Source organism: Phacochoerus africanus, chromosome 3, assembly GCF_016906955.1.
Source record: "Phacochoerus africanus isolate WHEZ1 chromosome 3, ROS_Pafr_v1, whole genome shotgun sequence".
NCBI lineage: Eukaryota > Metazoa > Chordata > Mammalia > Artiodactyla > Suidae > Phacochoerus > Phacochoerus africanus.
Genome location: NC_062546.1, coordinates 171790952 through 171802859, shown reverse-complemented (window position 1 = coordinate 171802859; position 11908 = coordinate 171790952). Strand labels below are relative to the sequence as shown.

Sequence of the window (11908 nt, the reverse complement as noted above, 5' to 3'; positions counted from 1 at the left end):
CTAGCCTGGGAACCTTCCTATGCCTCGGTGCAGCCCTAAAAAGACAAAAAAATAAAATAAAAATAATGATAATAATAATTGAAACAATCCTGTGAGTTAACCATGATGGTTTTCTGAATAACAACATAAACACAAAATCAAAATAAAACTAATAGCAGTCTTTTGTTCTGAAAGTACTTATGGAAGCCAAGTCTTTCCCTGTCCCTAGCTGCTCCTGCAAGTTAACCCAAATAGTAGGAATAGGACACTAGAGGTAATGGTATTCTCTGAAAATAAAAATATAAAAAAACTGTTAAAGGAACATGGGATGGAAGTGACACAAAATTAAAAAGAAATTAAAGAGGAAGAACCAAAATAAATCAAGATTCAGGTGGGTCAGAGTTCCCGTTGTGGCTCAGTGGTTAACTTGACTAGGAACCATGAGGTTGTGGGTTCGATCCCTAGCCTCGCTCAGTGGGTTAAGGATCCAGCATTGCCGTGAGCTGTGGTGTAGGTTGCAGACATGGCTCAGATCCTGAGTTGCTGTGGCTGTGGTGTTGGCTGGCAGCTACAGCTCCAATTAGACCCCTAGCCTGGGAACCTCCAGGTTCCATGGTGTGGCCCTAGAAAACATTAAAAAAAAAAAAAAAAAAAAGACAAAAGATTCAGGTGGGAAAACATAGTATGACCATTGTGATAAAAGTATGGTTCTCATCTTTCCTAATGAAATGGAAAAAGAAAATCCGAGTGTGCTAAGTCTGCACTACATTCTAGAGACCCAAAAATGAAACAATCTACAAGGGACAGAGTAAATATGTAGTTTTTGTGTGGAGGGAGGTACTGGGGGCAGAACTGTATTTCAGTAATAATAGGACTGCTTTATAATCTTTAATGTACTTTGACAAACATTATTCAGAGAAGTTATGGATTACTTCAAAGCATCCACAAGCTTTACCAGACTGCCAGAGGTGTCCACAGTGCGCGCGCACACACACACACACACACACACACACACACACACACACACACGCAAGGTTAAGAATTCCCATAAGCAGCTCTGACATGTTTTGCTTGTGTTCTATTCTTTCTTGGATACAAGGGAAACTTAATATGTGAGTAATTTTTTTTTTTTTGTCTTTTTTGGGCCATACTCTCAGCATATGGAGGTTCCCAGGCTAGGGGTCCAATGAGAGCTGCAGTTGCTGGCTACAGCCACCGCCAGAGCAACACCAGATTCAAGCTACATCTGTGACCTACACTACAGCTCAACAGATCCTTAACCCACTGAGCAAGGCCAGGGATGGAACCCACATCCTTATGGGTATACTACTCAGGTTCATTACTGCTGGGCCATAACAGGAACTCCCACATTGAGTAATTTTAAGGCACATGTGTATATGGATAAATCAGGATAAGAAGAGCACGCACTCCTCTGCTTTTACTGAGAGGATGGTTTTCAATTCCTTAAAGAAGACTGAAAGTTGAGGTTATGTTTCTATAATTAAATAATGCTTGAATTTTTTTTGAAGAATTATTAAAGATAACTTTCATTCTTATATTAGGTGAAAAGGGGCTAATCAATTTTTATATGCTCCTCCAAATGAGGCCTAGGTTTTTAATTAATTTAAGATTATCTTGTTAAAAATCACTTAAGATATGACTGCTAACAGATTTTTGAGGATGAAAAACTCACCACTTCTGAAATACAAATTTTTGACTTTGACATTTTTTAATGACAGAATCTAAAATCAGTGTAACTTCCTTTCTACTTTCATGAAAACAGACTTATGACAGATCTCACACAAAAATCTAGTGCAGACTTGGCACACTCGGATTTTCTTTTTTCCATTTCATGGAAAGAGATGAGAACCATACTTTTTATCATGTGATCATAATAACCTAACTGGCACCCCTGTTCAAGAAACAGAACACTAACAGTGAAAAAGCATCACATCCCCCTCCTCCTCTTTCAGCCACTACACCAACCCACCAAAGGGAATCACTGTTTATTCCACTTAACTTCTAGGAACAGATTCTCCAAGAAATTCATTACTCATCTCTGGGATCTATGACCAGTATCATACTTGTTACTAAAAGCTGCAAGTACTAATATTACTTCAAAGCTTTCTTTAAGAACCATACACATACAAAAAAAACACAGTCACACACACTAAGCTCCTCAGAACCAACTTAAACATTTTATTGTTCCTTGAGAAGTTATTCCAAAAGGATTATATCTCAGAATAGATATAACCATTTGCTAGCTGACTTTCTGAGAAAGAGATGGTCAGGATGGATAATTATTACACGTATTTTCCTACTGATATAAGGAATGCTTTGGCACTTTTTTTTAAAGGCTTATGTAATAGTCTCTCTAAACTTACGCATAAATTATCAACTAAGAAATGGTGGTTACAATGGAAAGGAGGGAAAGAAAGGAAAAAAGGGAAGGGGAAGTTATGTTACATATTTTTAAAAAATCTTTGTATCACAAAGAGGCTGTAATATCTAGGAAATCTAAGGTACCTTAACTAAGGTCAAAGAGTTCATTAACTGGGATCAGGAAACAGTATTTTTCACTTTGTTAAAATGGACTTGCTGGAATTCCTTTTGTGGCTAAGCAGGTTAAGAACCCAACTAGTATCCATGAGGATGTGGGTTCCATCCTTGGCCTCACTCAGTGGGTTAAGGATCTTGTGTTGCCATGAGCTGTGCAGAAATGGTTTGGATCTGGCACTCCTGTGGCTGTGGTGTAGGCTGGCAACTACAACTTGGCTTTGAATCCTAGTCTAGGAACTTCTATATGCCGCAAGTGCAGCCCTAAAAAACAAAACAAAACAAAAAAACAGCAAAAAAAGGACTTGCTAAGTGCCAACAGCATGGCTATGGTCTGTGCTGTACACTCCCCCCCCCCCGCCCCCCAAAAAAGCAAAATCTAGTCTTACCCTTTCTGGGCCTAAATCCAACTACATATCTTCTTTCAGGTAAATAAACATACATTTCTAGAAACAAGAAATTAACCCCTCACCCAACTCCATCCCCTGGTTCAGGTCACAGGTCAGAGTTATTGGGTTTTTTTTTGTCTTTTGTCTTTTTAGGGCGGCACCCACGGCATATGGATGTTTCCAGGCTAGGGGTCAAATGGGGGCTGCAGTTGCTGGCCTACGCCACAGCCACAGCCACGCCAGATCTGAGCCACATCTGTGACCTACACCACAGCTCATGGCAACACCAGATCTGTAACCCACTGAGCAAGGCCAGGGATTGAACCCGCATCCTCACGGATCCTAGTTGGGCTTGTTAACAACTGAGCCATGAAGGGAACCACTCAAATTGCTTTTTAAGTCGATCAGCCATGTCTCTTCACGTAGGCACATCTGAACTACCAATGAATCAATCAAAGAGCTCAACTCCAAAAGGATCCATGTAAACCATTTGATTTTTACTTAACAGAATGACTCTATTTCTTAAGAACTCTCAAGAAAAAGCCTAAGCCACATTTTCAAAATAAGCATAAAAATCCTATGAGGTTTGTTAAAGATGCATAATCCAGGTCCTACCTACTTCCATATTTTTTACTCATTAGGCCTAGGATGGAGCCTGGGAATCTACAGTTTCAACTAATGCCCCAGAGGTGATGATGCAGGGAGTACATGAAGCAGATCTGGAGAAACACTGCTTCAACTCTCTGGCACCAGTAAAGCTTTTAGACTTCCAAGGTGGGGGGCGGAGGGGAAAGTGGTTGCTAAAACAGTGTTCAATTACTGTCACAAAAGCAGATGGAAGACTGACAGCTGGGTTCTCCTAGTAGAAAGGGTGAAGGGATTCAAAAATAAGGCTCTTTGTATGGCAAAATTATTCAGAATTTAGGTGAAGAAAGCACTGACAGGAGGGGCATATAGAGGAACAGAAGGATGCAGTCCTTATTCCAACATGTTCGCGATGAAAGAAAAAGATAAATTATGTAACTCAGACAAGGCTGGACCATCTCCACATTGTATGTGAAGTATCACAGGAGAAGCAGAGGGCAGCTATTAGACTTGCAGCAATAGTGAGACCGGAAGGTAAGGTCTAAGTACCATCATCACCTAAATTAGCTCAGTTTCATACACACCCACAACCCTTGGCCATCACTTACAAAGCAAGGAGCCATGACTACTGCAAACACAAGGCTGCAATACTTTCTGAGCAGATTTTGAGTCTAAAATTAAGGGTACTTGACTAGAACACCAGCCAAGAGAAATATATGAGCACAGAAGACTGCTACCAAGGGTACAGACACTATTTTAAACTCTGCTTGTTACATGTTCTTCATGCACAGTAACATGTTTCTGCAAAGTCATAGAAGTCTCTTCCCCACATTGGCAGAAAAATTTTTTTAAATTTGTTTAAAGAACTAAAACTACAAGAACATTAAAAACTGAAGGGAATCTGATCCTTGAAAGAAGGAAACCCATCCTGGGTGAGATCCATGGTCTCGCTTGAATAAATATACCGCTAAATTCAATATATGATGCTGACTATTTACAGGTTCACAAATAACCACAGATGAAACACTGGGACAAGTGAAGACACGTGAGCAACTGGATATTAGTTGACATTGACCATTAACTGTAATTTTCTTTGGTGTGACAATGGTACTGTGGTTATGGAGGAGTGGTTACTTTTATTACTGTGGTTACTTTTAGGAAACAAACATTAAGCCCTATTTAAAGTTAAATATCACAAGGTCTGCAACTTACTGTCAAACAGCTCAGCAAAAACTAACACCAACATACAAGAGACAAAGCACACAGCAAAATGTTAACTACAGGATCTAGTGGTAGATCCATGAGTGGTCACTGTACTCTTCTTTAGCCTACTCTAAAATTCCCATTACAAAGGTTTGGGGGGAGGTTTGATGGGGGATACTTACGAGCATTCCTCAAAGACTTTGACCCTTTCACAGCCCTCAGGAGGTTCCCTTTTGAACATATAGCTGTTGTTAGGTTTTGGTGAGGTTGCATATTTGGGCAAAGGAGAGTTGTTCCCATTCTCTGCAATAAATGAGATGCTGTATTACTACTATGTACATGTAAGCACAGTCACACTGTATTTACTCGTCCTTGGCCTCCCCCCACACCATGAACTATTTGAGGGTAGGAACGGTGTTTTTATTCACCCATATCACCCCAAAATGTAACACAATTCCAGGTAAAGGGGAGCTACTTACTGTTTGACAAATAAATGAATAAACAAGAGATTTTAAAATTTCTTTTCTACTTACAACTGCCACAGCCTAGGCCCGTATCACTAACTCCTTGGTAGAGAACACTGATTATGTTGCTGCCTTATTTCTATTTTTTTTTTTTTGTCTTTTTAGGGGTTATTTCTATTTTACACACAGCAAATGGGCTCAAATACCACTTCCAATCTTCCCAGAATGAGTAACTGAAATGGTTCTTCATCGGCTAAATATTATTTGTGTTTGGCCTGCCCCTCAGAATCCTTCGGTTTGATTTCTCTGCTCCTCCAATTATAATCTCTGTTCCAGGTAGTCAAAGCCATGTGTACACTGTATGCCAAAGACCCTCTTTTGCCTGCAAACTTCCCTATACCTAAGAGGTCCTTCTCTGCTCACTTTCCAAAACCTCCTTCAAAGTCTGGCTCAAAGCTTTTGAAATCTTTCTAAATCCTATTAAAGGGAACACTTCTTTACTCTCCACTCTAATTCAGTGCTGATGTGCTCAGTTTCCACTATATTAACTTAAAATTCTTGCGATGTTACCTAAGTGCCCTGAATGCACAGTCTGACTGTGTCAGCTCAACTACAAACTCCTTACTGGCAGCAGCGCAGCAGCACAGCAGCCCTTTCTTATAAAAGAAATCACAGAAGCTGAGCAGTCACTAGTCTCCTAAAGTCAAATGCAACAGGACACAAAACATATGGAGTGCCTACACATTACTGAAGTAAAAGAACAAAGTATGGGAAATCAAGGGGCAGGTTTTAAGAGCCAAGGTTTCATTTGTGTGGGAGGGGTATAGCTGATTGAGCGCTAAGTACCAGAAGCTGCACTAAACAGTCTGCATTCACTATCCGTTTTAATCTTGATAATAAGTATAAGAAGTAGTTAATTATGGCAACTCCTGAAAAGAAACACGTGGCCCAATCAAAGGACTTAATCCAGTAGGGGTCAAACTTGGGTCCACGTGAATTACCTGGGAACACCAAAAACTGCTGCCTGTGTCTTGCCCCTAAGGGGTGTAGTTTAATTAGCCTGGGATGTTGGCCTGGAATAGCTGTTTTAAGTAACACAGACGCTGACAATAAAGGGTCCAAGTAATAACATTTTACAACCGCCCACCGTCTGAAGTGACTTCTTCAGAAAATCTTAAAATCCTACAGCACTTCCTATTGGTCTTAAAGCTGTAGGTGACTGGCAGTAATGACCAGTCATTGGACATGGAACGTTTTAGGACATTCAGATATTGCAAGTGGGAGGTTCTAAACAAACGGCTACTGAATTGGGCTGTAGAATTTATGTAATAATAAATATCTTATTACTCACAAGTTCATATAGCAATAACTCGAATTAGGCTAACAAAATATTTATTGCCCTGATACAGAAAGAAGAAAGGTCATATTTGGTTTGAAAAATTAAGAACATTATTAGTAATTAATATTCAAAGTGCTATGTATCTGATTACTTTCTAAGTCACGTAAGTGGTTTAATACTATTAGCAGCCCCCTCCCATTTTCACTCCAGGCTTGCCTTGAACATTCGTCTTGTATTGATCTAAATCACCTTAATTTTTGTCGGAAATATCACAAATATAGATCCTAGGAGTTTCCATTGTGGCTCATGGACAATATCCAGGAGGATGTGGTTCTGATCCCTGGTCCTGCTCAGTCAGTTATCGATCTGGTGTTGCCATGAGCTGTGGTACAGGTCACAGATACAGCTTGGATCTGGCATTGCTGTGGCTGTGGTGTAGGCTGACAGCTGCAGCTCTGATTTGACCCTTAGCCTGGGAACTGCCATATGCTGCGGGTGCAGCCCTGAAAAAAAAAACAAAAAAAAACCTAAAAAAAAAAGAACAACTACAAATATAGATCCTAAGGGGATTCCCTTCATGGCTCAGCAGTTAACAAACCTGACTAGGATCCATGAGGATATGGGTTTGATCCCTGACCTCTCTCAGTGGGTTAAGGATCCGGCATTGCCATGAGCTGTGTTGTGTGTGTAGGTTGCAGACGAGGCTCAGATCCTGTGTGGCTGTGGCATAAGCAGGCAGCTGTAGCTCTGTTTCGACCCCTAGCCTGGGGACCTCCACATGCTGCAGGTGTGGCCCTAAAAAAAAGGGCAAAAAAAACCTCAAAAAAACCTAAAAAACACTACCTTGAAGGGAAGGTTTCACGTTCAATTAAAAAGCAGTAAGTTTGTAAAAACAATGACCACCAAGGTGACAGAGAATAAATGCTATTCAGATCAAATGTTTATCTCATTTGTATCAAAAAGAATGTTTCTCACTATAAAGAACTTGTACTAGTAAGTGCAAAAAAAGAAAAAGTTACAAAAGTTCACAAATCCACCCAACGAGACCATCACCTGGGCACCACAGTAAAACCTACTGTTTTGTATTCCAATTGTTTAAAATCTATGTTTTGAACACATCTCAAGGTAATTATCTTAGTAATCCCTACGTGTGTGCTCTGCTAGAAAATGAACTGAATGCACAATAAAACCGGTGCTATTCACTCAATACTGGGGTAGCCAATTCCTCCTGCACTGTACCTTTATCCCTGGGATCAACGAGCAGGTCATCGGCTGAACAAGGGCTCTCTTCGCTCCCCTCGTTGGAGATGGTGAGAAAGGACGTGGGGGACACAGACTGAGAGCGGCTGCTGTTGTTGCTTCCCCGCTCTGCCCCGCCGGGGGTCTGTGTGTCGATGCTGCGTGTGCTGCTGCTTCTCTGCACGAGGGGTGGAGGCGCACGATGGCCATCCGGAATGTCTTGCGGCTGTTAGAAAATTTTAAAAACATGTATTTTTATCACTGATTTTGAGATTCACCTGGAAATGCAAACCCAATGTCAATCTTTCCCTGCTGTTCCCCAAAACTCAAAAATCAGAATCATACTCAGGCCTAAGGAGAGAGAAGCCTTTGCGCTGCTCTGTTAGTGACATCTCCGTTTAAACCGCCCCTCGCAGGACACTGAGCAGCAGTGTATATTCCCAGGGTCTGGCACATGAGTGGTCAGTGCTTGATGAAGGATGAACTGCACTGAATTCATAACAGCATGTGCTAAGCATTATTTTTAAGATTATAAAGACAGGCCATTATAACAAAGGAGAAAAATCTAGAAGAAAAGATTATCCATTGCGTAAATTACTGATACCTGATGACACAGGTCCTGCTCCCTGCCGCCCCCCCTTCCTCCTGAAACAGTGTTTTCAAGGAGACCTCCCTCAGGGAGGGAAAGGTTCATCACAGCCCCGCTAATTACTGGAGGAAATCAAGGAGAACATTCAGAGGGAAGCCTGTTTGGCTCCCTGAGCAGGGAAACCAGCTCCCTGTACGTCTTTGGTACATTTACTGTTATTGCATCAGGGAAGGTTTCACCATCATGCAGTGAGGAGGGGAAGAGGAGAGGGTGTGGGCTGTTGCCTTTTCTCTAAGCTAAACCAACCTTATTCTTAAGGGAGAGGATCTTAAGTATCAAAAAAATACCACTTTAAAACTTCAATTCCTCTTCACTGAAGAATGAATCTTAAAAATACTCTGTGACATGGTTTTAAATACAAATTTTGTCTTATGTGTGATCCATTCTTATGTGTGTCACCACGAAAAGAATACACATTCTATTATGTATCATAAGTAAGCAGAACTGCACTTCATGATGAGAGTTAACCAAATAGGAACTGATAAAAAACAAGCAAGAGGTAGATTCATACTTTGAAAGTATTCTGTGTCATATCCCTCCCTCCCCAACAAACCTGTAAGCTAAACTTTTGTTACATGGAGTTACAGCCAATGAGAACCCTAGTGATTTTTGAATGCAGGAAAACAATAAATGTGGATTCTCTTCAAGGATCCAAATTTAAGTCACATCAGTTGTCTCTATGAGATGCAAAGAACTAAAAACCTTCCATTCACTTGCAAAAGTCAAAGTTTCTCAAAAGAGATAAAACTTTCCATTCTCAGCTATAAGGAAGAAACCCATGTAAATACAGAAGACAAAATTGTGAATTTTTTAATAATTAGAAGAGTTAATGTATAAGGATGATTTTAAAATACAAGCCCACTTACTATAAGTTGTTCTTCCTTTTCCCCTGTCTCTTTAATTATTATTTCGATCTCCTGATTCAATCCTTCCACACTATTCCGGAATCGGGAGCCTGTTGATTTGGTGATGGGAATTACTGGAATAAGTGCACTCTTTGGAACAGGAGCCTTAAGAAAAAGCGGTAGAGGGGGAGAAGACACACTTAATATTACCTTTAAATTTTCTAAATGGAAGCATATTTCCATTTGACATGGATAACTCTAAAATAAATCAAAATAAAGTTTACTGGCCTCACAAAAAGAATGACTAACCAAACCTGCTGCTTAGTATACATGAAATATAATTTAAAGCCAAAACCCCAGGGTGGAGTTCCCACTGTGGCTCAACTGATAACGAATCCAATTAGTATCCATGAGGATGTGGGTTCAATCCCTGGCTCTGCTCAGTGGATTAAGGATCTGGGGTTGCCATGAGCTGTGGTGTAGGTCACAGACACAGCTCAGATCTAGCATCGCTGTGGCCCTGACGTAGGCCAGCAGCTACAGCTCCAATTTGACTCCTAGCCTGGGAACTTCAATTTGCTGAGGGTGCGGCCCTAAAAAAGCCAAAATCCCAGACAATCAAGGTAGAAATTCCTAAGTTGATTCACATCTATAAGGGACTATAAAGGGAACAGGATAAAGGAAAACACTAAAAGAATGCAACCAGAGATATTCTTTTATGATTATAACAAAGTTCAGAACATAACTTTAAAATTCTCAGGTGCCATAATTATCTATATTTCAGGAAATAAACAAAAAGGAATTTATCAAAAAAAAATTTTGTGGAAAAACAAAATCGCTTCCAAAGTCCATATATAGCAGCAAGATTACAGAATAACTTCCCTGTGAAATTTATTTATATTTTCATTGTAATGATTTTAACATGTTTTGTTCAGGAAAGAAAATGATATAATTCATTTTCTTCTTTTTCCAAAGTCTATCTCTAATTGAAAAAAAAAATTTTTTTTCTCACTGTCACAATATTACTTTTGAAAAGAAACAACTGATTATACAATTACAGGATATCGCTTGGTTTCCTCACAAGATACTCAAAATAAATTATGAAACAAGACTTGCAGGGGTATCAGCCAAAGTTCACAGCAACAGTGTGCCAGAAGATCATCTTATATCGCCTCACTGTTTGGCAAAGAAATATGATTAATCCATCCTCCATTTAGGGGGGTTTCTTTGAAAAACCTCTCTTTCAAGAAAAGGTGGAGGCAAGGAGATGAAGGTAGCAACAGGGCCTCTAATCAGTCACCATTAGTTTCATTTGAAAATTTTATCATCTGACAGAACTTAAAATTAAACCTGTATTTCTCCTTTTTATTCTTTTTTAAAAAATCACCTTTGTAATTAAAAAAAAAAAAAAAAAAAGCATACCACAACAACAATCCTTGGAAACCAAGGCAAGAAATTTGGGAGGGGAAAAAAAAGCCCCGGGGAAGCCTCAAGCTGGAGTGCTGAGGCGGCACCCTTCGCTGCTACTTTCCTCAGGCACATATGAGAACACAACTCCCCACCTCAGACAGTGGTTTTGAGAAGGACAGTGGTGCAGCGCCTGGCCTAGAATGGATGGGTCTTAGGAAAACAGCAGCTACAGTTCTTATTTTATATTTTATTCTTAAAATAATCCGTCTTTTCACAAATTTTTTCAAATACCATTTTCTTTTTTTTTTTTTAGGGCCACACTCACAGTATATGGAGGTTCCCAGGCTAAAGGTCAAGTCAGAACTGTAGCTGCCAGCCTACACCGCAGGTCAAGGCAACGCCGGATCCTCATCCCACTGAGCGAGGCCAGGAATCAAACTCACAACCTCATGGTTCCTAGTCGGATTTGTTTCCGCTGCGCCACGATGGGAACTCCCCATTAATTTTTTTCTATATATGGTATCTTTTAATTTCTCCCTTTTTTTTTTCTTTTTTGTCTTTTGTCTTTTTTGTTGTTGTTGTTGCTATTTCTTGGGCCACTCCCACGGCATATGGAGGTTCCCAGGCTAGGGGTCCAATCGGAGCTGTAGCCACCAGCCTACGCCAGAGCCACAGCAACGCGGGATCCGAGCCGCGTCTGCAACCTACACCACAGCTCACGGCAACGCCGGATCGTTAACCCACTGAGCAAGGGCAGGGACCGAACCCGCAACCTCACGGTTCCTAGTCGGATTCGTTAACCACTGCGCCACGACGGGAACTCCTAATTTCTCCCTTTTTTAATTCCTCTGTTCCCCAATCTTTTCCCATACCCTCAAGCTTTCCATTTTATTTATTGCCTTTTCACTGCCACCACTTCTTTCTGTCCCCTCTTCTCGTCTCAGTATACAGTGTCAAAGGAAGGAATATGAAAAATCTTAAGTTTAGATATTCTATAGTTGTTTTATAGAGAGAATGTATAGAATGAATTTACTTTCCCAAATTCACATCTCTGAGCCATTCTCTACAGGGTAGATCTTTGAGGCACTGACAGACCATTTCTAGAACTGTCTGTTGAGGAAATCTTTGCCAATCTAGTCTCTTGGCCAACCTCCTTTACTCTGAAAAGTTGTCATGGTTAGACATCTTCAGCTTCCACAAGTGGTAACAACAACAATAAACCCGACCTGATGCTTTAGATGCTGCTAAAG

General features: G+C 40.4%; 1 protein-coding gene across 3 annotated transcripts in view; it reads right to left on the bottom strand.

The window, feature by feature from the left end:
* FAM117B (family with sequence similarity 117 member B) overlaps positions 1–11908 on the bottom strand; it is a 112914-nt gene that overhangs the window by 17729 nt on the left and 83277 nt on the right. For all 3 annotated transcript variants that reach the window (XM_047773264.1, XM_047773265.1, XM_047773263.1), the window contains exons 5-7: positions 9270–9413; positions 7755–7980; positions 4895–5015 (exon numbers count right to left, since the gene is read on the bottom strand). In XM_047773264.1, the coding sequence (XP_047629220.1) occupies positions 4895–5015; positions 7755–7980; positions 9270–9413 (491 nt within the window). The remainder of the gene's footprint in view (positions 1–4894; positions 5016–7754; positions 7981–9269; positions 9414–11908) is intronic.